We start from the raw sequence: 24889 nt of genomic DNA on the forward strand, positions 1-24889 counted from the left end.
GGTTTTCTATCTTCACAGGTAGCAACCTTGCATCTATTTTTCCCCAAATCCCAGCATATTCCTGTTCCTCCGCATTTCCCTTCTCTCTGACATAAAGCACTAGTGCCTTACATATCCATCCCTCAAATGTTCCAAACACGGGCCAAGTTACGTGATCCCGTATTTCCATCCCTCCCCACACTTCTATGCAATAATGTATCATCTGTTTCTTGGATTTTCTTTCCCTTATGGGACATTCTTCCCAGTGTTCTAGCATCCATCCCAGCAGGCTCTCAACTGGGATATCGGGGATTCCTTTACCGGTTCCCCGTTTTGTCTTTCTTAAATTCCTTTTACTAGCTTTGCTTTTTGTTTGTCCCATGGTGTGGGTTTACCAGATACTTACCCTTTGTGGGTGATCGCTCCCCCCCCGGGTTTTCTCTGGTGTGTGCGAGCTCTCTCTTCTCCTTACTTCCTCCCCGGACCGTCCCTGGTCCAAGGCTGAAAGGTTTACCAGTCCCCAGAACTCTTGTAAGGACGTAACCTTCCCTTTCAGCCTTCCTGTGACCGACCCCCCCTTTCCGAAAACTCCCCGAGTTTTCAGGGCTTAACGTGTGAGGTGCGTTTTACCCCCGAAACTTTCGCTTCCCCCGCAACCGACCACGTCCCTCACGGAACAATGGAACTGCGATTTTGGGGTCCCACTCGCTTTGTGATAAAATCACGTCTCACTCACACGCTCGGTCACTCCCCACTCAACCACGCAATACTTACGATCCTTTTCCTGCGTGGATTCTTCGTGCACGTAGATTTTTATGAGTAGATTTCTTCGCCGCGGCTCCGGAGGTTCTGCTTCCAAAGAAAAACCTCCCCGAGTTCCCCGAGAGCTCTGACCTCGCCTATCTCCCTTTTAAATGTGGCTTTTGCTGTTTTTGTTCGTCGTGTGGTTGATCGGTTCCACCCGGCTACCCCGGCTCCGCCAGGCCGCTGAATTCAGCAGGGCGCCTCCTGGTCAGAGACGGGGGTCCCACGGGGGTCCCAGTATCACTCCAATCACGTCGGGGTCACCAGAATTGTTATAAATAAATTGACCAAATTCGATGTACCAAAAATTTAGAATTTTATTGTGAGACAAAATATCAGTCTCAGAAAGCCACAATTAAAAGGACAGCGTCGAGCCCGGGATCGCCGCTGGGTGAACACGGATATCAGCTTCTGCCAGCCTGGTATCCCCCCAAGTTCACAATTTTGGGTCTCCAGCCACCCTTTTTTATACACTAGATCGCGGAGTGAAGTCCGAGATTCTGACGTTATCCTCTCCGAGGCGTCTTCATTAATTATGCAAGTCCCGGTATCGGGAGTCTGAATGGACCGGTAGGGTGGAACAATGCAGCTGATGGCCGAGCCCGGGTGTGTCGTGGATATGTTAATTTCGACGGAGACGAGTAGAGATATCCATCTGAAGTGATTATCGTGGTCTCCGGACTTGTATCTCCGTCTTCCGTGGTTCTTTGTCTCTTTTCAGGGATTCCCGGCAGCGATAGTTTCAAGGCCCCCTCTCTGGTAATTCCAATCATACTTTCCTTGTGTCCCTCCTGTGCTTCCCAAGCTGAGGAAATTTTCCCATTTTGGTTTCTACATTTTACCTTTGCTTATGTTAGTTTGAGTACATCTTTAACACTCATATTTATACAGTTAACATTTACCTTTTATAATTTGATAACACGAATTAACTTTAGCACATATATCACAAGTTGCAAACATTTTTTTATTCTGTTCTTATAAGTTATTCAATGCACCTTTTAACCAATTTATAAAGGGAGGAGTTATGGAGTCCTGTTTTGAGGAGGCTGAAATCTTATCTCCCCCCTTCACTTTAACCCTAAGACTCCTCCCCTATAATACCCGATAGAACCCACAGCCCCTCCCCTGCTGTGTTGCGGGGAGAGTTCTGCCACTGGCAGCTGAACCCTGGCCTTTACCACTACGAAACAGTCATCGCCAATCAGGTAGGGTCTTCGAGGGGGGTGAGTGTCGCTGCAGCAGCCTGGGCGGTCAGGACATCTGCCACAGGGCTCGTTTCATCCCCTGCACGTGCTCCTCTCCTCCACAGTTCACGGTGTGCCTGCGGTGCAAGGGGCAGACGATTTACCAGCAGGTCCTGTCCGTGGAGAGACCCAGCAGCCTGCAGGGCTGGAACTGGGGCTACTGCGGCCGCTACGCCTTTTACCACGCCCTGTACCCCCGTGCCTGGCTGGTCTACGAGCTGCCGGGGCAGAGCGTGGTGCTCACTTGCCGCCAGGTCTCTCCTGTCATCCCCCGTGACTATAAGGTAAGGCAGCGACGGCTGAGGGCGGCGAGGGCAGAGCTCTCGCTAGCCGGGTTTCCCCGCCTTTCCCCGTGCGTGCCCTCAGCAGCGGTCCCAGGCGGGGGAAGCCCCGCGGCCCTGCGGGAGCTCGGGATTGCGGCAAGGGATGGCTCAGCGCTGCCCGTGCTGGTGCCAGCCCCGGGCAAGGGCGGCAGCTGTGCTGCTGACACGTCTGACCTTCCTCTTACCCCAGCGCAGCACGTGAGCCTGTATCAACCTGCCAAGCCGATGAGTGATGAGACACCTAGCTGAGCCCTAAATGCCGCTTTCCGCCTCTCTGCTGCCCGATGTGGCGTTTGCCGGCCCAGGGCTTCTCTTTTCAATTTTGTCTCGCCTGCGTCCCAAATTCCTCTGCTCCTGCTGCTGCTCCTCAGCTTGGCAGCAGACTCCAAGACCAAGTTATTAGTCCCGGTGCTCTTTCTCCCGCTGCATCCTGCGTGGTGTCCCCAGCAGCGGGGGATACGATGCTGCGGCAGCTGCCTGTGGAGCAGCAGCCCTGTAGACAGCATTCTGTGTCTCTGCCAGGACTCCAGCTTGCCAGTGGGAGTGTTCATCTGGGAGGTGGAGAACAGGAGGGATGAGGACGTGCAGGTGTCCATCATGTTCAGCCTGCAGAACGGCACGGGAGCGAAGGAGGACGGGAGCGGTGGGCACTGGAACGAGCCCTTCACCTTCCAGAAGGATGGCGAGCGGGTTGCTGGAGTCCTGCTGCACCACTGCCCGGCCGTGAACCCCTTCACCCTGGCCATCTCTGCCCGGGAGAAGGTAAAGGGCTGTCCCTGCTGCTGTGGCTCCTGCTGGGGAGGTTGTGCAGCCCTGCTGGATGTGGGGGAGGAGTTGTTTGCAGGCAGCGGCTAAAGGATGGGTGTGCAATGGCTTGGGGTTGGCAGCGGTTCTCAGTGCTTGCCTGATGCCAGGAGTGGGGACATGACCTCCCTGAGGGCACCCTCTCTGCGGATGGTGTCAGGAGAGCAACAAGATTGGAGTTAGCGTTGCCGGGCAGCATGTGGGAAGTGGGTGTGATGTCCTGGTGGCAGGTGGTGGGGAGCATTAATTTTCTCCTAGGCAGCAGCCCCTGATGATGCTCTTCCCTTCCCCAGGCTGGCACAGGAGTCACTCATGTCACGGCATTCAACCCCACGGGATTGGGTAGAGAGGTGTGGCAGGACCTCCTGCGGGATGGCAGGCTGGATTCACCCACCGGTGAGTCCCTCCATCCTCCGTGGGACGGGTGGAGGAGGAGCAGGAGGAATGGGCGGCTGTGTGGGTTCTGGGCACCCAAGGCAGGGCAGAGTTCTTTCCTCCAGCCTCTGTGGCTGTTAAAAATCTCTCCGAGATGCTGTGGCTTGTTCCCAAATTTTGGCTGTATGCAAACTGCCCTTTCCTTATCCTTCCTGTGGTTCTTCAAAAGCTGTTCGTACCGTGTCCAGACTTTTCCTGGCTATTGTTTTACATGTGCTAGTATCTCATTAGTCTCTGTGTGGTTGCGTACTTCTGCTAGGGAGCCATTGTGCTGCCCAGCCACATTCTCTCAGTTCCTCTGTCCAGATATATGAGCTGTGTCCTGTCAGATTTGTTCCCGGCCAGCATTTAACAGTGCTTGAGGAGGTTTAGTGCTGCCATCACTTGCTGTCCTCTTCCAACTGTAACAGTTCTCTCAATGTCTCTGGTGTTCCTTTGATGATTCTGCATCCATGCTCAGGTCTCTGCTCACTCCCTTGGGAGGAGCCTTGAAGCAGGTGGCATCTCCAGCCTTTGCTCACCTCCTATTGCCATTGAAGGTGACTATTTCCCTAATGTCTCTCAGTTTTTAAACAAGGATGATGCTGACAAACTAGTGATGCTGGGTCTTTGCAAGATTTCTTGAGGCTTAATTTGTGTAAATGAAATGTTTACTACGTAATTTTTTTCCAGAAAAATAAGCTTCCTGCCTAGATGCAATCAGAGCTCTTCAGGCTATTGGGATGTGGTTTTCCTTCATGCATGCCAGACATTATTATAGTCAGGATCTGTGCTTAGGTTGCTCTAATGAGTTTACCTTTTACACATGTCAGAACCAGCATATAATTATCCAGCCACCTCAGGGCTTTTCTTAAATACCATCGTGACACAAGCACCCTGCAAAAAGCTGGAAACAATGACTGTCCCTAGAAAGTCACAGTGTCTCTGAGTGCAATGCAGATACAGTCATGGGATACTCTGTAGCTTCCATTCATGCCTGGTGGCTTTTCCTGCCTGATTTGTTCCTGTTCTTGGATGACTGAATCCTTTTAACCACTACTCCCATGGCAGGTATTTTTTTTCTGAGGCAACATCGTCCCTTAAAGCCCTGGGCTGTACCTTCCAGGCTGTAAAGGGACTTTGGTGTGCCCACTCTTATCTCCCTCAAGGTGTGTGTGAACTTCAGTTACCTTCCCTTTGTCTTCCTTGGTTGCTTAAGAATATCTTAATTTTTCCTGACAGGTAAAAGCAGGCCAACAGAGAAGGGGGAGGTGACAGCAGCAGCAGTGTGTGCCAGCTGCAGGGTGCCTGCCCATGGGCACAAGACATTGGAGCTGGCGCTGGCTTGGGACATGCCCTGTGTTCACTTTGGCTCCAAGGAGAAGCTGCACCTCAGGTGGGTGGGCTGTCTCCAGTGGTGTTTGTCTCATGCCCCCAAAGCCCCCTTTTCCCTACTTCCAGACTTGTGTACCATGTGGGGACCTTTTGGCACCCACTGCTCGTGCCTGTGGCCCTGCCAGCTCAGGGAGGGGACCCTTTGTCCAGCCCCTGCTCCTCAATGCCCCTGCAGTAGCAGCCGAGATCTGCTGTTCACTGTAGTCCAGTACGCCTCTGTGGTGTCCGTGTGGGTTTCCCAGGTGGAGCCCACGGGATCCTCACCAAACCCTCACTTGGCAGGCGGTACACCCGGTTTTTTTGGCAGCGAAGGCAATGCCGGTCCTTCCCTGTCCCATTATGCCCTGACACACTACAAGGAGTGGGAGAGGAAGATCGAAGCATGGCAGAATCCCATCCTGGAGAACAGGTAGGGCAGATGTGAGCACCTTCCCAGTGGCTTCCTGGGGTTGGCTGCTGCAGGAACATCACCAGCTCAGCCTCTGAGGGTGAGCTTCCCTCTTTCCCGCAGCCAGCTGCCTTCCTGGTACAAGTCGGCCCTCTTCAATGAGCTCTACTTCATGACGGATGGGGGGACCATCTGGATGGAGGTGCCCCCTGATTGCTGTGCCGAGGACCTGCAGGGGCCGGCGGGGGCAGGATTCTCCCACCTCCTCCCTGTCCTGCGGGAGTACGGAAGGTTTGCTTATTTGGAAGGTAACTCGCAAGGATGTGAGGGACTCTCCCAACTCAACCCCTCCCATTACTGTTGCCCGAGTTTTTAGCCTAGTGTGGGGATGTTTTTCACACTCCAGTTGTAGGGAGCAGTGCTATTCCCAGGAAAACCCCTTGTAGCCCTGAAGGATTTGGCATGAAGTGTTCCCCAGATCCTTGGTGCTCTATGTAGAGAATGAAACCCTCTTGGAAGGGGAGCCCCTGCCTGTGCTGGGAAAGTTCCCCCTGTCCTGGGCCACGTGGAGGGAGGACCTTTCCCCCTTTTCCCATCCCCATGGCAGTCTCCTTGCCCTCACCATCTGCCCCATCCTGCCAGGCCAGGAGTACCGGATGTACAACACGTACGATGTCCATTTCTACGCCTCCTTTGCTCTCATCATGCTGTGGCCCAAGCTGCAGATCAGCCTGCAGTATGACATTGGTGAGTGTCCCCAGAGGGTTCTGCTTTGGTGCCTGCTCAGGGCTTCACCTTGGGAAGAGACGGAGGCTTTGAGACAGCTGCGGCTGTAGGGATGTGTGCTGTGGAGCCAGCATCCCCCTCCAGCTGCTCTGCTGTGCCCAGGACTTGCAGCCCTGGCATGTTGCTGCCTCAGCACCTCTGTGCCCAGCACTGGAGGTGTCTTCTTGCCATGCTCAGGGTGCACAGCTGGCTCTGCTTGCCCTGGGAGAGCCCCATGTCTTCCCATCTCTGTCCTTGCCCCTTTCAGAGCAGACACATGGAGCTGTTGGTAGACTCCCAGTGCTCTGGCTGGGTTTGATGGCTGCTTGGTGATGGTGTTGGTAGGGGTGTGGAGCGTGGCCCTTTGCTGGGCTCTGGTAGGACTGAGCCCATTGGATTCCCTTCCTAGCCCTCCTTTAAGGGGGTAGTGACAGTTGCAAGTCCCCTGCTGAGTGGGGGATGGAGAGCAGCCTGTCCTCTAGCCCTTTGTAGACAGCTGTGATCTTTGAGCTCCAAAGGACTGCTTAGTGTGCTGGTATTGGTGGTTCTGCCTGTGTTTATGCTTGGACTTCTCCTGCAGCAGTTTCTGCTGCCCTTCTTACATGTCCTGTTTTGTCCTCTGCAGCCGTCACTGTGGTGAACGAGGATGTCCAGCCCCGGCAGTACCTGATGTGTGGTCAGACAGCCCAGGTGAAGATGAAGAATGTGGTGCCACATGATATCGGGGACCCAGGTGAGGGGTCTCTTGGGCCTGTGGAGGAGCAGAGGGGATGCCAAACTGTGGGAAATTAGTATTGTGTATGAAATACCCTGTCTGTTATTGTCAAGCTTTGGAACTGGCTGCCTGGAAAGTGGTGGTGCCACCATCCCTGGTGTATTTCAAAGAAGTGTAGATGTGGCACTTAGGGAGGTGGTTCAGTGGTGGACTTAGCAGTGCTGAGAGGTCTTTTCCAACTTCAATGATTCTGTGATTCTATATTTTCTGGGAATGGAAAGCTGGATGGTGTGGGGTGGTGATGAAGACCGTGCTGCATGGAGCTTTGACAAGGGAGACGGAGGGAAGTAGCAGGAAGGCTGTTCTCACTAGAGATGGCACAGGGTACAACACATTATTTCAGTGCTGTTTGATCACAGCATCCTTGGGTCCTTGCTCCTGTGTAGGAGGAGGGATGTTTGTTGCTTGCTGCGCTGCTGCATCTGCTCTGTCCTGGTGTAGGTGATGAGCCATGGCAGCGTGTCAATGCCTACCTGATGCACGACACTGCTGACTGGAAGGACCTCAACCTGAAGTTTGTGCTGCAGGTGTACCGTGACTACTACCTGACACGTGACTCCCTGTACCTGCAGGACATGTGGCCAGTGTGCCAGGTACTGGGAGATCAGACCATGGAGCATCACCCTTTCCCACTTCCCTCAGGAGCCAAGCAGCTTCCTGAGAGGATGGATGCTCCAGAGCAGAGTGTGAGGAGCTTCCAGGATGTGAGGACTGCGTGACCATCTCCTGCCTCTCCCACAGGCTGTGATGGAGTCGGAGCTGAAGTTTGACACAGATAATGATGGGCTCATTGAAAACGGTGGCTTTGCTGACCAGACGTATGACGCATGGGTGGTGCATGGAGCCAGGTGAGCAACAGAGACAGGTGGGGGTTGGAGATGGGGGCTGTGGGGTATGAACATAGCTGAGAGCTGGGCCCTTGTATCCCATTTGTCATAGAGCCCTTGAGGTGTCCCACATTCCTGATGGTTCTCTTGTTTGGCTCTGGCAGTGCCTACTGCGGTGGACTGTGGCTGGCTGCCGTCTGCATGATGTGCAAGATGGCAGAAGTGCTAGGGGATACTGAGATCCGGCAGAAATACCTGGACATCCTGAGCAAGGGCAAGGAGGCGTTTGAGAGGATGCTCTGGAATGGTGGGTGCTCAGCAGTAGTGAACCACACTCAGCTGGCCGTGTGTCCCTTGGAAGGGAGTGGCTCCTCCTTGGATCATGGAGCCTTGTGGGGAATGGGGGAAGGAAGGGGTGATACTCTCCCTGCAAGCTGGGGAGAAGGAAGGGAGACACTGCCACTCTAAATGGAGGGGAAGAAGCAGGTGTCTAGGAGGGAACAGGTGTAGGAAAGGAAGAAGAGTCTTGTGGAAAAAGCAGCTGTGCCCCTGCCACACAGGGAGGTGTGCAGGGACAACTGACATGAGCCAGTATCCTAATCTACCGATTTTAAACCGCTTCTTGCTTTTTCCAGGAAAATACTACAACTATGATAGCAGTGGAAGTGGCACATCCAGCAGCATCATGTCAGACCAGTGTGCTGGGCAGTGGTTTCTCGGAGCTTGTGGTCTGGACCAAGGGGAGTTTGAGGTAAGAGAAAGGGCTGCCTGGTGTGGTTGGGGTGAGATGGGATCTGTGGCAGGAGGGAAGCAGCAGCAGGGCTCGTATGTATTGGGGGTTACTCTTTAGGGCTGGTGTGGGGGGAGCTGCCTGCTCTCTCACTCTGCGCACCCTAGTGGAGGCTGTTGTATGGATACAATGGAACCCATCCTAAACCAAAACCCTCCCACAGAGCAGCCATGCAGTAGAGATGTGTAACTGCAGATAGCTTTAGCTCCAGTGGGGTTTGCTGTGGGCAAGGTGCTATTTTTTTAAAAACAGTAGAAAAAAGTGTATGAAGCTTCCCACGTTATTTGCTGCTCTAAAAACTCCAAAATTAATACTGGAGGGAGCTATGACTTATTCCAAGTCTTAAAGTCTGTGTCTCTTCAGTTGCAACAAAAGAATTGGCTGCAGACTCCTCATATCTGGTGGGATGGTCAGAGCGGCTGCTGATGTTGCAATACCTTAAAGAGGGAGGGGCAGTGGAGGACCATTGGGTTATCTGTACTCTGTGGGCTGTTGTCACAGCAAAGCTTTCTGGTGGACGTGGGCAGGCACAGGGCTCTCGTGAGTGGAGGAAGGAGTGACTTTATCTGTGGGAGGGTGACAAACCACTTCACTGTCTGTTGGCAAATCAGAGAGGAGCTTCGGGGTACTTTACCTGGTCATCCCTGTTGTGTTTAACCCAGAGTGGGGTCGGGGCTGTGCCTGTGGCTCCAGGCAGGATCTGGGCCAGCCCTCCTGCAGTAATACTCTTTTGGGGAGGAAACAGCAGGTGTCCAGAGTCTGGCCTGCTTTTCCCCAGCCTCAGACTCCCCCTGCTGAAGGTGGCACTTCTCCCTGCTCTCTGGAGAGCTCTGAGCTGGCTGGATGTGGGACTGGTGAATTCCTGTCCTCTGTTACTATGACATTTCATGGAGTTTTCCATGTATTTTGATCCGTTGCCTGGCTGGCATCACTCCTGTCCGTAACCTCATTAACGTGGCCTCGCTGCATGCACAAGTCAGCAGTGAGCAGCCTGGGATCCAGTCCTGAAGAAAGCGTGCCCAAAAGCTTCTGACAGAGAAGGGCACACCACCCCTTCACTGATTCCCACAGCATCCCCTGGGCTCATCTGCAGAGCCACACAGGGGAAGAACATCTGCAGGGATGCTTGGCTTGAGCCAAGAAGAGCGGAAGGATTTGCTGCTTTTGCTTTGAGTCCGCCAAAGCTCTCTGCTTGGACTGCCCAGCAATCCCAGCCTCAGTTTCCCCTGGCTCTGGCATACCCAGACTGAGAATTAAGTACCTGGCATGTCCCTGGGCTGTGCTGATGAGCCTCCTGGCTCTTGTCTCTCTGACAATTGTAAAGCAGATGAGGATGATGTGGTTGGCCAGGCCCCCAAAGCAAATCCCCAAGCGATGGGGAAGGGACTTGGCCAGTGACTGTGGGTGAGAAGGTGTTTTTGGAGATCGACTAGTTGGATGAGCTGTCAGCATCCTCTTGAGGAATGTGGAATGTGGTTCAGCACCTCTCTGTTAAGTACTTTGGGGGCTTTTTATCCTTTTGGGGGAAGAGACATTTCACTTCATCCTGTTATTTTTCTGAGGTGGAAATTTGTTATTATTGACCCAGTGAGCAGTATTGCACTTTTCCTCATGGAAAATTTAATCCCGCTCCAGACCCAGCCTGAGGGGTACACGAGCACCAAGCCCATCTCTGTCCGCCCAGGTTTTCCCCAAGAGTCACATTCTGAGCGCGCTCAAGACCATCTTTGAGAACAACGTGCTGGGCTTTGCGGGCGGCACCATGGGGGCAGTGAACGGCATGAGACCTGACGGCGTGCCCGACACCTCCAGCGTCCAGTCCAACGAGGTGTGGATTGGTGTGGTCTACTCCCTGGCTGCCACCATGATCCAGGAGGTGAGTAGGGATGCTACTGCCGCACTCCCCAGCACGTGCTGCCGCGCAACCTTGCATCCGTGGGTGTGCTGATGGTCCCGTTCCCTCTCCTGCAGGGCATGGTGGAGGAAGGCTTCCGTACTGCGGAGGGCTGCTACCGGACAGTTTGGGAACGGCTGGGCATGGCTTTCCAGACACCAGAAGCCTATCGCGAGAAGAAGGTGTACCGCTCACTGGCCTACATGCGGCCCCTCAGCATCTGGAGCATGCAGCTGGCCCTGGAGCGCCGGGCTGGCCAGGCGCCAGCGCTCGCACAGCTCCCCCCGCGCCACACCCACCCTTGAGCCTCATGGCACTGGGCAGGGCGCTGGGTGCACCGCGGGCTGGTGGGGCTGCAGATGGCAGGCAGAGACCCTCCCCTCCCACACTGTGCTAGTACTCACATTGCTGTTTCCCTTCCCTACCTCCACTACATGCCCTTGACCTCAGGGGCCTTCCAGCTGCTGGTGCTGAGCACAAGGTGGGGACCAGAGGTGAGGGAGATGTCTCCTCGGAGTGCGGTGTGTTGAGTTGCTGCTGGAGCCTGTGCCTCCCCTTCCCCATCGCTCAGGGCTCTGATGGCCTGCAGGTTCCCCAGCCATCCCAAACTGCAGCTGGTACCTTGTCCAGGGGCACAGGAGACCTCTTTCCTGCAGTCTTTTGGCTGGGTAAGGTAGGGACCTGTCCTGCAGGGAAAGCAAGGTGTGGGTGAATGTGTGCGTGAGGATATTGGACTGGTGCACTCAGGCACATGGATGCTGTAGTTGTCCTGGGCTGACACTGCACATACTGACTGGCTCTGCCCCAGGAGGGCCTGTGGCAGATACAATCCCCAGGGGAGACCCGGCTCCCTGGACGGTGACAATCTGAGCCCAAGAAGCAGGTCCTGGTCTGGTACCATGGCCCCCCTCCCTGCTGGCACCGGGGGCAGGCAGTGGAGCACATTTAAGGGGATAAATCACTTCAGTTCTTAATAAATCTGTCCAGCTGTCTACTCTCATTCTTCAGTGTCTTCTTTCCACCAGACCAAGCCAAAAGAGGAAACCCTTTCTGCTCCCATGTTTCTTCCTGGACTAGGCTAGAGAGCTAGGGAGGCAGGGAGGGGACAGGTCCCAGTGGTGGCTGGTTCTTGTGGAGTTTTGCTGACGGGAGCCAGATGTGTTCCAGATGTGGCAGCAGGTAAGACCTGCTTCTTGCTTGGCTCCTGGTTCTGCCCTGCCTTGCAGGCAGCAGGGGAGAGAGCATTACTCCTGAGAAGGCCTCTGTGGGGAGCAGTTGAGCCACAGGGCTCCAGGCCCTCAACTAAATCGAGGTCCCCCCTGCCCAGGCCTGGGCACCTTGCTTCCTTTTCCTTCTTTCTCTGCCACCGCAGTATTTGAAGGCTATACCGTCCCCGTGTGGAAGGGAAAGAAAGGAGGGAGCTCCACTGCCTGTCCTGTTGTGCCCACAGACACACCGATATCCTGGACAGATGGTTACTCTATCCCTATACAGAGAGAGAGACACCCCAGTCCCCTTTCTGTGTCAGGATGCTCTGCCTGCAGTGGGGGCGAAACAACTTGAACAATTCCCTATTTGCAAAGCTACCAGTGGTGAATGGAAAAAGAGGTGTCATGCTGCTTTTGGTGTTGAAAATGCTGAAATGGGTCTGACTCATCAGTCCCCAAAGTTAAGCATCCTGATTAGTGATGTGAAAATGTGATAGAACTGGTAAAGAACCAAGTAAAGCAATGAGCAAGTAACACTATTGATAATGTATCTAAAGCTGCTGAGCTGCCACAGCTGACATCCAGATGACAGTCAATCACATTATACTGTAAAACCTGCTCCCAGTTTCTAAGGGCAGGGTGTTCTAACACCTTCCTTCCCAGAGTGTGTGGGTGGAGATTCCTCCCTTGCATGGGGATACCCGCTTCCTGAGGCTGAACCACAGAGATTTGCCCACAATTACTGGTATGGGTAAGCTCTACTTTGTAATTGGGTTTGCTAGCTTTAATATAATGAATACTGCTTCAAAATAGTGCACCATACTATAGTAATTATTATAGCTTCTAATCTGTAGTAGATAATTGTAATTAAGGTATTTCTGTCTAATTATAATAATAAATTATTTGGTTTTATATATGTATATCTGATTTGCCATCCTCAGTCCTGGGGAACTACATTGTACAAAGTTTCTATTACACCTGTGTAATCCTTTAGACATAATCCATTGACAAAATCTGGGGCTGAGCTGCATCCAGCTGTGCCCAAACTCTTCACTGGGCAAGATTCTAGAATGCCAGAGAGTCCTTTCTGAACCTTGTGATTCAATGAGAGGGCCTTCTTAATAAACCTTGTCTGCAGCTCCCATTCTTCCTGTGACACTCTCCCAGGCAGACACCCCCACACTCCCACGTCCCACATCTCCTCCAAGTCCTGAGGCAGGAGCAGATGTATGGGCTAGGTCTGTGCCCACAGCCAGGACTCCTGTGGGTGCCATGAGGGATTGGGGTGCCAGCTGGGGGACTCCCCCCTCCCAGCGCAGGCAGGTTTCTTGCTGCACTGTACCTGAAAACTGCCACTGCATGGTGAAGCCAAAGGTGGGGTCGCTCTTGGCTGCTGGGCCAAGACACCAGGATCTACTTGCTGGTGGCTGCCACTGCAGTGTGGCAGGAGCCCAAGAAAGTCCCAGCTGTGTTCAGGGCCAAAAGGGTTATGTAAGAGCCCGTCTCATTTCTCCACAGACCCTGCAGGTTACCCTGGGCCTTGTATGGGTGGCTCAGTCAGTGCCGAGGCACAGTCCCACTTTCAGCCTCCCTAAGCAGCTGGATGTGTGTCCTGCGGCGCCGCCCCTCCACCTGTCAGCTGGGACCAGTGCATGGGCATCAACTGGGGAAGCAGTCCTCAGTGTCTGGGCAGGGCAGCAGAGCTGGAGGTACCGGGTACCCCCCCTGTAGCAGGGTAGGCGACCCACAGAACCCCCAGAGACAGCACAGCCAGAGCTGGCATAGCATGGCACAGCATGGTAGAGGACGGTACAACCAGAACATGCAGCCTCTCAGGCACAAACCCTGTGTGCTGGGGTGGCACAGGACAGCACAGCATAGCACAGAGAAAAACATGCACCACAGGGAAGGCACTGCCAGGGCGTGCAGCCCCTCAGCCCCCACCCTGCACCCGGGACAGCATGGCTCGGCTCGGCCGGACTCTGCCCCAGAGCTGCCCTTATCTCCCTGGATGCAACACCATGGGGCACGAGCAGGGCGAGCAGCAGCAGCAGCAGCAGCCCAGGGTTCCCACAGCAGTGATGGCCATGTGTGGTGCCCAGGTTCTGCTCCTTTTATATCAGAGGGGGCTGAGCCACCTGCCAAGGGACACCCGTGAGGTAGGAGAACCGCATTCCCTCTGGACAGTGATGGAGACTGAGTGGACTCTGAGGGAGGTGGCAGGGAGCATGGCCAGGGCAGCAGGTGAGAAGACCATTAAAGATATCACAGGCGACTTCTGGGAATGTTATAAATATGCTGCTAAAATAATACATTTAATAATATAGAAGAGTTAGTTGTGATTATGTGTAGAAAATTGCAATGTATAAGTTAGAGGAGTGTTAACAGTGCTTAAAAATGTATTTAAATATGCTAGCCGTATGCAGCAATAACCCCCTGCATGGAGTTACTGGAATTCCTGTCTTTTTTCGGGAAACTGGAGATTATCATGCACACCAGTGTCATGGGTTGGCACAGTTTTGTTTCTAGTTATGGAGAAATGTGGAATGTTTTTGCCTGCTAGGACCTTGAAGTTGCTTTGGGTGGGGAAGGACAGGGACCTACCAAAAAACTAGCCAAGATATTGGCAGCTAGTTTAGCCACTAAAGATGATGAATGCAACTTTGGGATGGACATATTTAAAACCCTCATCCCCGGCACGTGAGCCTCCTCCTTCTCAGATAGCCGTGAGGTGACATCGTGGGCAGCAGGGGTGGGCCCGGGTCAGGTCTCACTGCCCTCTGGGCAGGCCAGGCCTCCGGGAGCCGCTGCCCGCACGGGGAGCAGCCCAGGGAGGCTGAGCCCCATTCCCTGGCCAAGCCCCCTTTCCTCCAGCTGAGCCCCCCTTTCCTCCGGCTGAGCCTCCTTTCCCCTGGCTGAGCCCCTTTCCCTGGCTGAGCCCCTTTCCCTGGCTGAGCCCCATTCCCTGGCTGAGCCCCTTTCCCTGGCTGAGCCCCCTTTCCCCTGGCTGAGCCCCTTTCCCCTGGCTGAGCCCCTTTCCCTGGCTGAGCCCCTTTCCCTGGCTGAGCCCCATTCCCTGGCTGAGCCCCTTTCCCTGGCTGAGCCCCCTTTCCTCTGGCTGAGCCCCCTTTCCCTGGCTGAGCCCCTTTCGCTGGCTGAGCCCCTTTCCCTGGCTGAGCCCCTTTCCCTGGCTGAGCCCCTTTCCCTGGCTGAGCCCCCTTTCCTCCGGCTGAGCCCCTTTCCCTGGCTGAGCCCCTTTCCCTGGCTGAGCCCCCTTTCCCCTGGCTGAGCCCCTTTCCTCTGGCTGAGCCCCTTTTCCCTGGCTGAGCCCCATTCCCTGGCTGAGCCCCCTTTCCCTGGCGGAGTCCCTTTCCTCCGGCTGAGCCCCCTTTCCCTGGCTGAGCCCCTTTCCCTGGCTGAGCCCCCCTTTCCCCGGGCTGCCAGCAGGGGGGAAAAGAGAACAGCTCAGCAATGCCCCGTGCTTACAGCTTTTGTGGCAGCTCCGAGCCGGGCCACCCTGGCTAAGACCAGGGGGTGGAGGGGAGGACATCCACCAGCCTCCCCCGTCAGCACGGCTTTGCATCTGCGCAGCCCGGGGCAGAGAGCACTGGCCACTGCAGGCCTGGGCAGATTGAACCCTTTCCTGGCAACTTGAAGCTTCTAAGGCACAACTCTTCCTTGAGAGAGAGAAGAAAGAAAACAGAGGGTACGTAGAACAGACACCGCATAAAATCAGTGGATTAAAGTGAAAGAACTGATAATATTATTGGGAATAGGATTGAAGAAGTGGACATTTTTAACCGGACTTCTCTGGAGTAAACTACGGAGAAATAGACTGTTCTTGGTAGCATCTTAATGTTGTCAGGGGAATGCTGATTCTAATAAAAATTGGGGACTGATGTGATTGAGATTTAATTGAGAACTTTAAAGCCCTCACTCCTGGGTTAAAAGGAGGTCTCATTCTTTAACAGTACCCCAAATACACTAAGAGGCCTATATGTAGCCAAGGGAAAGGCAGCTAATAAATAGAACATCACAATCTGCAAAAACTCCAGGCGGACTTGTGACATTGAGAGCCACTGGACTATTTTCACAGAATCACAGAATTTTTTATGTTGGAAGAGACCTTCAAGATCGTTGAGTCCAACCCATCTCTAATACCTCAACTAGACCATGACACCAAGTGCCACATCCAGTCTTTTTTTAAACACTTCTAGGGATGGTGACTCCACCACCTCCCCGGGCAAGCCATTCCAGTACTTTATCACTCTTCCAGTGAAAAACTTTTTCTTAATATCCAGCCTATGTCTCCCTTGTCGCAGCTTGAGACTCTGTCCTCTTGTTCTGTCCATTGTTGCCTGAAGAAAGAGACCAACCCCCAGCTGACCACAGCCACCCTACAGGAAGTTGTAGAGAGTGATAAGGTCACTTCTGAGTCTCCTTTTCTCCAGGCTAAACAACCCCAGCTCCCTCAGTTGTTCTTCATAGGGCTTGTGCTCCAAGCCCCTCACCAGCCTCGTTGCCCTCCTCTGGACACGCTCAAGCATCTCAACGTCCTTCCTAAGCTGAGGGGCCCAGAACTGGACACAGCACTCGAGGTGTGGCCTCACCAGTGCAGAGTACAGGGGAAGAATGACCTCCCTGCTCCTGCTGGTCACACAATTCCTGATCCAGGCCAGGATGCCATTGGCCCTCTTGCCCACCTGGGCACACTGCTGGCTCATGTTCAGCTGCTGTCACCAGCACCCCCAGGTCCCTTTCCTCCTGGGCACTGTCCAGCCACACCGTCCCCAGCCTATAACACTGCAGGGGGTTATTGCGGCCAAAGTGCAGGACTCGGCACTTGGAGTTATTAAACCTTTTGTCTTGTGATGAGTGTCTCCATGAGACTCTAGAGAGACTGCTCTCCCAAAGTAATGAAAGATCATGTTTCAATGGTTAAACTGACTTATTAAAGAAATATGGGTATTGATCTAGTATCGATACCCAACTGTGATGGACAAAAACTCTCTTAACAGTTCAAAGTTAGAAAGTGTATGTTTATTACGGCCGGGCAGCACGCGGGATATTTCCCTAATACGCACTGCGAAATTTACAGGTAATTACAAAGCCTTTTACTTACAAAAGTGTTGAATACCTAAAATAAAAATACATATTCATACCCTTGTCACCTCCTATTCCTCGCTTCATATGCTAATTGGCAAAAAGGCTATTAAGCATGCGTAGTTTATTTCCTAAAATGAGTCGGGGTTCTATTCTGGGGAGGGGTCACTAAAATGAGGAAGTAAGATGAGTCTTCCTTATCCTGACCTTTCTACTTTTTCAATGCATTCGTGACAAGTGAATCCTTGGTAGAACTTATAGTTTCCTGTGTTTAATGGTTCTTTTAAACACGAAATCTGCAGCTATCTTATGCCCTATTTACCACATTTTGGTTTTCATTACAAGCACAGCTACATAAACATAAAGCTCACAAACACTGAGTTACTAAATCCGGGATAGGTTATCTAAGATCCAGCTTCTGCTAAATGCGAACAAAGCTTACCTATCTACTTCAGCTAATTCAGCAACTAACAACTTTCTTAAAAATTCTTAATTCTTTAAAATTAATGTCTCAAAACTGACTGAAAATCACAAGTTGTGTCTTTCTATGTTGTTTTGTAAGAAAGTTAATGGTTTGTAGGGGGAGGGAAGAGTGTTTTGGAGTTTCATTCTGTTTTCTTTTAGTTTTTTTCCTCAACTTTCTTTTTCCATTCTTTTAGTGTGTGTTAATAAAACAATGTTAATTTTTAAGCTTGAGCCTGCTTTGCTTTTCTCCTAACCTCTCTCCCACAGAAAAGAAATAAACACTAAGACCACTATACTAAATTTAGCAACCAGAATTTGGCAAATGTAAAACCACTACATTAATTTTGGTTTCTGCCCAGTTACATTAAATTAAAACCATTACAACCAGTTACTCTGACTGGACATGTCCCACCCTTCCGATCTAGATTCACTATCAGGGGTTTCAACCAAATATGGAAACACCCAGATTGAACAGTGCCCTTTTTTTGCTGCCAACCGCCTACCTGGCAGCAATAAAAGGGAGAGGGACCAGGAGCACCAGCAGAGACCTGCAAGGAGCACATCCCCAGGTACATCAGCTGTCTACCTGCTGCAGAGATGGTGCAAGCAACTCCCTTCCTCCTTGTGCTCTTCCTGGCCCTGGGGGCTCAGGGCCTCTCTGTGAAAAAGGTACTGTCAGGGCAGGATGCACAGGGTGGGGTGGGCAGGGGCCTGTGGCTGCAGGCAGCCGTGCTGAATTCCCTGCTCTCCAGTGCTCCCTGACTGGGATGTGGATCAATGACCTGGGCTCCAACATGACCATCACGACCGTGGACGCAAATGGTGACTTCACCGGCGCGTACTGGACAGCTGTGTCAGCCACCCCAAAAGAGATCGAAGTATCACCACTGCTGGGGTCTCAGCACCTCCCAAATCAGCTGAACCAGCCCACCTTCGGCTTCACCGTCCATTGGAGCTTTTCAGGTACTAAGTCTTTTCTTAGCATCCTTATTGTGTCGCCAGACCTTCCTTCTGTCCTTTGCTGCAGTGTCCCTGCTGGTTCCCTGTTTTCCCCTGCACTATCCTCACTGCTCTCCCTCTCCCTTCTCTGAGGCTCCCCCATCCTTTTCCCTGGAGCTCCTTGGTTGCTGTCAGCTCCCAATCCCGAGGTGCAGGAGAGGCAGCAGGGGCTGAAGCCTGCACTGTCTGCCCATCTCCGTGTGACACCCCCAGCCCTCTGAGCCTTCCTGCCTGCTTTCCCCATCCCCACTGTCCCGGAGGCCAGGGACAGCAGGGGTCTACTGTCCCCTCTGCTGGAGCAGCTACTGACCGGTCACCTTGGCAATGCTCCCCTCCTCCTCCTGTCCTGTCCCTGCAGACTCCATCACTGTTTTCACGGGCCAGTGCTTTGTGGATGATGATGGAAAGGAGGTTTTGAAGACCATGTGGCTGCTGAGATCACGTGTGGAGAGCATCAAAAGTGACTGGAAAGCCACCAGGTGAGCACCCTGTCCCTGCCCTGCACAGGGCCCCTGTGCACCCCCGAGGGGTTGGGGATGTCACAGGTGAGGGGTTTAGGTTGCTTACAGAGCCACTCTTACAGCTGTTGGCAAAAGCAGATTTAATATCTGTTTTAAAAGCACTACTTAACAAAGCTCTATGGCAAGGTTCACTTGATTGCTTTGTGCATGGGTAAAACACAGGAAAAATACCATCCCCTGGGGTCCTGCCAAGGGGCAAATATGGTGGGGGAATACAGAGCTGGGTGCGTGTTTGGACACTGCCACATCCCTCCCTTACATTTCCTCCTCGTCCCCGCAGGGTCGGCACCAACATCTTCACCCGTCTGCAGTCATAGGTGTGAGGGTAGCAGCGGGGGGCTCCCGGGCCAGCAGCAGCGCCAGGGCTGTGGCCCCTGCTCCTGCAGCACCACCTGCTTCTCCCAATAAAGCTTTGCTGCAAATACTCGCAGTCTCCTGTCTTACTGTTGCAAAATGCGGGAAAAGTAAATATTTCTTTAAAAGGTTTGTTCTTTGATTGATTTTTTAATGCTTTCAAGCGTAATCAACAAGAAAGGAGATTTAGTCTGTGAAACAGCAGCAAACAAGCTCTAAGCTATGTCCAGGTGTTAGAAAGAGATATTACTTGGTAGAACTGCCTTGTAAAGGTTTAGGTCTTGACGGGCTTCAATGATCTCAGACCTGGGTGGAAGTTACAAAACTTGGGATGAACAATATACCACTGGTAGTGGACACAAAGAGTGCAGAATTTACAGGACATTTGGCAAAACCCCCAAGATCAGAAAAAACTAATAAAGACAACTGGATCAGCAAAAACTCAGCGCTGAATCAGCTCTGACTGGGTAGAAGGTAAATTCTGGCAGGGGCAGATCGTGACTTATGGCTGTCTTGGTTTGAAAAGACAGGTATCTGCTAGGGAGAGGTGGGGCCTCTCTAGGAATGGGGAATTCCAATCCCTTCCCTCCGAGTTATTATAATTTAGAAGAATAAAAAGGCTTTTCAGTCAGAGCTATGGGGAAAGGAATAACAGTCCTTTACTTGTAAATATAACAGGACAAACAAAAAACAACATCAATAATAATGATAATAAACAGAGCCAAGAGCCCCGAGGGGCTTGTCTCACAAGTCCCGGGCAGTCTGATCTCTTGGGACCCTGAGAGCACTAAGCCGAAAGGGTGGAAACTCGGACTGATGGCTGGAAACGGTGGGGTGTCCCGGCAGGCAGGGGGTGTCCCGGCAGGCAAGGTGAGCAGTGCTGGAGAAGCCGCGGCGGCTGGACCCGGGCTGACCCAGCTCCAGCAGAGCAGGTGAGGGGCTCCAGATTCCTGGGCACTCCAGCAGATGATGGATGGTGGCAGAATTCCCAGGATCGGACCCTCCGTTAACAGTGGACTTCTCCCGACCGTCCTCTCAGAAACCGAGAGCGGAAGAAACCACCCCCAGGTCCTGGGAGCCCCTGAGCATTTCCCTCCCCCCCAAACTAAGTGATCTACCACACTCCCACTTCTTTGTGTGGGTCAAGTACCCTTTAAGCATCAGTATTTAGTCTCTTAGCAACTTATGGGGGGGAAAAATTCTATAGGGAAAGAAAAAAAATCAAAACCAAACTTAACCCCTAACAATGGCCCACTGAGTCAAGGAACCCACCAGCTCAAGAGAAGAGAAAGGCTGAGCCTACAGGTTAATTAGCATCAGATGCAGGAGAATTCTTAACCAATAGGAGAGAGAATAGTATTTAAAAAGAGAACTAAATGACTTGTAGCCAATGAACATTAATGCCTTTGTTTGCTAAAATGTGTAAATAGCAAAATGTTTTGCTGGTTGGTGTGCTTGATCTTTGGAATAACACTGAGGACCCAGGTTTGTCGAACTAAAATAAATTATCAATGTCTCCCTTGAGGTGTACAATTACTGCCTTGCTATGCACCAGGTAACAAATCCAATTTTTCTGGACAATGTCTTGGCTTAGCACACACATCCCCAATCCCCCCCCTACGGTCCCTTCTGTCACCATACCCGAGGCCTGATGCATGTCCCCTGCTGTCACCCTCCACGGCAGAGTCCTCCTATGCAGACTCTCCACACAGCCATGGTCCTTGGGACCCCCAGCTGCCCCAGGGGAACAGGAGCCCATCGAGCCTGGAGCAGTGGCTGGTTGCCCGTCTCCCACGGGGTGTCCTTTGGCAGGAGGCCCGGTTTTGGCAGCCGCTGCCCGGCCACAGCCCCCTCTGCTATAAAAGGGGCTGGGCGGGTGCTGGCAGCACCGCAGGCAGAGCCTGGGCACCGCGCAGCCACTGCCACCGTGGGAACCCCGGGCTGCTGCTGCTGCTGCTGCTGCTGCTCGCCCTGGCCCTGCTCGTGCCCTGTGATGCTGCATCCAGGAGATAAAGGCAGCTCTGTGGCAGAGTCTGGCCGAGCCGAGCCGAGCCATGCTGTCCCGGGTGCAGGCTGAGGGGCTGAGGGGCTGCACGCCCTGGCAGTGCCATCCCTGTGGTGGACTGGGAATGGCCAAGGGGCTGCCTGTTCCTTCTGTGCTTTCTGGCGCTATGCCTTGCCTTGCCGTGCTGTGCTGCTCCATGCTGTGCTGTGCCACAGCCTGCGGTGCTGTGCCGTCCAGTGCCATGCTGTGCCACCCCTGGGACACAGTGTGCAGGGCTGACAGGGTTGCAGGTTTTTACCATGCCATGCTGTGCTGTCCTGTGACACCCCAGCACACAGAGTTTGTCTGTTCATCTTGTGTCCTGCCATGTCCTGCCATGCCGTGCCACTCCACGGTGCAGTGTCCGTGACCAAGGAGGCTGCCAGCTCTGGCTGTGCTGTCCCTGGGGGCTCTGTGGGTCATCTGCCTCTGAAATAGGGAGGTATAGGCTGGAGTATTCCCAGCTCTGCCATGCCCTGCCCAAGGAGGGAGAAGTGCTGTCCAGCTGGTGCCCATGCATTGGTCTCCGTTGCCACACAAAGGAGTCCTGCTATTGGACACACATCCCACTGCTTAGGGAAGCTGGGGTGGCGGGTGGAGAGGGAACTGTGGTTCAGCACTGCCCAAGCTACCCACATGACCCAGTGTGACCTGAAGGGCCTGTTGAGAAATGAGCTGGGCTCCAATATGACCATCTTGGCCATGAACACAGCTGGGACCTTCTCAGGCTTCTACCACACTGTAGTGGCAGCTACCAACAAGCAGATCTTGGAGTCACCCTTGCAAGGGATCCAGCAGCATCCCAGTGCCAAGAAACACCCCACGTTTGGTTTCACTGTGCAGTGGCAGTTCTCAGGTACAGCAGTGACTGTGATCCCCTGCCCATGCTGGGAGCGGGGATCCCCCTGTCCGCAGCACCCAGAGGTACCCCAGCTGTGGGCACAGTGGGGCCACACACACACATTCCTGCCATGGGAAGTGGTGGTGGGAGAGTGGTCTGTCTGTGGCGGGTTTCAGGATTGTCTGGAAGAGATGATGGAGGTGTCCATCTGTCTGTCCAAGGGGCATGGCAGGGCTGATGCCGAAATCTCTGTTGGGTTCATATGTGTAATGGTCTTAATTTAATGAAACCAGGCAGAAACATCAATTAATGTAGAGGTTTTAGTATTTATTATTTTTCTGTGGGAGGGAGAGATTAGGAGGAAAAGCAAAACAGGCTTAAGCTTAAAAATTAACAAAATAGTTTTATTAATACACACTAAAAGAATTTAAAAAATAGAAAAAGAAAACTTAAACTAAAACTGACTGACAATTTAAAACACTCTTCTCTCCCCTTACAAACTATTAACTTTCTTATTAAACAACACAGAAAGATACAACTTGTGATTTTCAGTCAGTTTCACTATTTAGACATAATCACTCATTACTTTAGGAGAAGAGTTTCTCTAAGGTTTTTCATGGGGATGCTTGCTACAAGCAAAATAGTCCAGCGGCTTTTAAATGGTACACATCTGCTACCACCCGGAGTTTTTGCAGACTGTGATTGTTCTATCAGCAAGGCCTCTCAGTGTATCTGGGGTACTATTTCCAAATACTTCTTCTAGTCTAAGATCATCTTTGTCTCAAAGGCTGAGACCTCCTTTAACCCAGGAGCGGGGGCTTTAAAGTTCCCAATTAAATCTCAATTACATCAATTGATTAGAATTAGTATTCTCCCCAACAACACTAAGATGCTACAAAGAACAGTCCATTTCTCCATAGTTTACCCCAGAGAAGTCCAGTTAAAAATGTCCACTTCTTCAATCCTATTCCAATATTTTCAGTTCTTTCACTTCTAACCCACTGACTTCATGCAGTGTCTGTTTTATGTGCCCTGTGTTTTCTTTCCTCTTTCTCTCAAGGAAAAGTTGTGCTTTAGAAGCTCCATGTTGCCAGGAAAGGGTTAAATCCACCCAGGCCTGCAAGGGCCACGTACAGGCCCCGGGCTGCAGGGCTGAAGAAAATACAAAGCTGTGCTGATGGAGGGAAGTTGGCAGATGTCCATTTTTCCACCCCTCGGTCTCATCCAGGGCGGCCCGGCTCAGAGTTGTTATGAAGCTTTCTTTCTCTGCTGCCAGCGGCGATTAAGCTGGGCCGTGTTTTGGCCCCTTCTGCCACAGTCCTGAGCACGTGGCCAGCACTGCCGAACCGCAGCCGCCCCTCTCCCTGGACAGCAGGCAGGGAAAGGGGCTCAGCCGGCCCAGGCTCTCCCTGTGCGGGCAGCGGCCCTCAGAGGCCCGGCTGAGCCCGGCCCGGCCGCCCAGAGAGGGAGCAGGGCCTGACCCGGGCCCGGCCTGGCCGCCCATGATGTTACCCGTGGCTGATTCGGAAGCAAGAGAGCCATCTGCTGAAGGCTGGAGTTTTAAATGTCCTTTCCAAAGTCGCATTGGCATCCTTATTGGTCAAACTAGCTGCCGATATCTTGGCTAGAGTTCTGATAGGTCCCTGTCCTCCCCCGCTAAAACCACTCCGCAGTCCTGGCAGGGAAAAACATCTCACATTTCCCTATAAGCAGAAAACAAAACTGTGCCAACCCATCATAATATGGAAGCGGTCCATCTGGCCAGTCTGGCAGGGAAGGCCCTCACTCTGTCCAGGGCATGTAGCTTCTGGTGTTTGTCTGTCTGTCTGTCTGTCTGTCTGTCTCCAGGATCAGGTGGCCCAGGCTTCCCTATCTTGCGGTGCAGGCTCTCACCCCACTCTGCCTCTCTTGAGCCTTTCCAGACTCCACCATTGCCTTTGTGGGCCAGTGCTTTGTGGATCACTGTGGGAAGGAGACACTGGAGTCCACGTGGCTCCTGCGGGAAGAGGTCCTGTCGCACAAGGACACCTGGAAAGCCCCCAGGTGAGCTCTGCCCCTGCCTTCTCTCCCCACAGCCCTCCCTTCCACCTAGCTGACACATCTTCCCTGCAGGGTCGGCACTTCCATCTTCACCTTCATCAAGTGATGGGAACAGGGACCAGTGCTGCCTGCACCCTGCTGTCCTTCTGCCTCCCCAAGCCTCCCCACTGTCCCAGTCCCGAGCTGGGCTCCTGGCAAGGAAACACACCCTCACCTTGCCCTGCTTCTTCCCAGTGCCTCCCAGCAACCTGCTGGTGGGGCTCCCCATTCCCACACTTGCTGTCCTCACACATGGAGCCAAATAAACCTTTCCCCACTGTCTTGGTTTTGAAAAGACTGGTGTCTGCTATGGAGAGGCAGGCCTCTCTAGGAAATGAGGAATTTGAATCCTTCCCTCCGTGTTATTATAATTTGGAAAATCAAAAGTAAAACTTTTCAGTCAGAGCTATGGGGAAAAGGAATAACAGTCCTTTACTAGTAAATATAACAGGACAGACAAAAAAAACCAACAGCAATTATAACAATAGTAGAACAGAACCAAGAACCCCGAGGGCAAACGGTGGAAGCTCCGGCGCTGATGGCTGGAAGCCGGGCGCGGTGGACTGTCCTCCGCAGGCAGGGGGTGTCCTCGGCAGGCAGGGGTGGCAGTGCCGGAGAAGCCGCAGCGGCTGGACCCGGGTTGACCCAAAATCCAGCAGGACAGCGAAGAAACTCCGAATTCCTGGATACTCCAACAGATGGCAGAATTCCCAGGACCAGACTCCTTCATTAACCGTGGACTCCAGCAGCCAGCAGTGGCCCGATTGGTGCTCCTCCCCGAAAGAAAAAGAGCCGCGAGATCCCCCCACCCTCAGCTCTCTCCGGGAGTTTTTCTCCCTCCCCCAAAAACTAAGTTATCAGTTCTTTTGTCCA

The 24889-nt window shown here is 52.9% G+C and overlaps 3 protein-coding genes across 3 annotated transcripts; all 3 read left to right on the top strand.

Moving 5' to 3' along the window:
* Positions 1-2861: 2861 nt before the first annotated feature.
* Positions 2862-10856, top strand: LOC120765350 (non-lysosomal glucosylceramidase-like). The gene is given in 14 exon segments (XM_058424081.1): positions 2862-3112; positions 3448-3550; positions 4811-4964; positions 5246-5258; positions 5260-5372; positions 5475-5659; positions 5994-6098; positions 6742-6849; positions 7333-7484; positions 7633-7739; positions 7883-8025; positions 8354-8469; positions 10193-10384; positions 10480-10856. Coding segments are annotated over 14 exon segments (1884 nt in total). The 5' UTR covers positions 2862-2947; the 3' UTR covers positions 10708-10856.
* A 6882-nt stretch (positions 10857-17738) lies between these two features.
* On the top strand, positions 17739-19122 carry LOC120765517 (avidin-like). Its single transcript, XM_040090455.2, has 4 exons — positions 17739-17847; positions 17931-18141; positions 18536-18656; positions 18979-19122. Exons 1-4 carry the CDS (start codon positions 17776-17778, stop codon positions 19013-19015), a joined length of 441 nt encoding a protein of 146 aa, XP_039946389.1. The 5' UTR covers positions 17739-17775; the 3' UTR covers positions 19016-19122.
* Positions 19123-21732: 2610 nt separating this feature from the next.
* Positions 21733-24083, top strand: LOC120765639 (avidin-like). The gene is made up of 3 exons (XM_040090692.2): positions 21733-21952; positions 23860-23980; positions 24050-24083. The coding sequence occupies exons 1-3, from the start codon at positions 21733-21735 to the stop codon at positions 24081-24083; spliced, it is 375 nt and encodes a 124-aa protein (XP_039946626.2).
* Positions 24084-24889: the final 806 nt, after the last annotated feature.

This window comes from Hirundo rustica, chromosome Z, assembly GCF_015227805.2.
Source record: "Hirundo rustica isolate bHirRus1 chromosome Z, bHirRus1.pri.v3, whole genome shotgun sequence".
Classification (NCBI taxonomy): Eukaryota; Metazoa; Chordata; class Aves; order Passeriformes; family Hirundinidae; genus Hirundo; species Hirundo rustica.

Coding starts and splice junctions, on each gene's coding strand:
- LOC120765517 (XM_040090455.2), top strand. CDS start 17,776: ATGGTGCAAGCAACTCCCTTCCTCCTTGTGCTCTTCCTGGCCCTGGGG. Junction 18,142..18,535: donor CGTCCATTGGAGCTTTTCAG/GTACTAAGTCTT, acceptor CTGTCCCTGCAG/ACTCCATCACTGTTTTCACG. Junction 18,657..18,978: donor AGTGACTGGAAAGCCACCAG/GTGAGCACCCTG, acceptor TCGTCCCCGCAG/GGTCGGCACCAACATCTTCA.
- LOC120765639 (XM_040090692.2), top strand. CDS start 21,733: ATGACCCAGTGTGACCTGAAGGGCCTGTTGAGAAATGAGCTGGGCTCC. Junction 21,953..23,859: donor TGTGCAGTGGCAGTTCTCAG/GTACAGCAGTGA, acceptor GAGCCTTTCCAG/ACTCCACCATTGCCTTTGTG. Junction 23,981..24,049: donor GACACCTGGAAAGCCCCCAG/GTGAGCTCTGCC, acceptor TCTTCCCTGCAG/GGTCGGCACTTCCATCTTCA.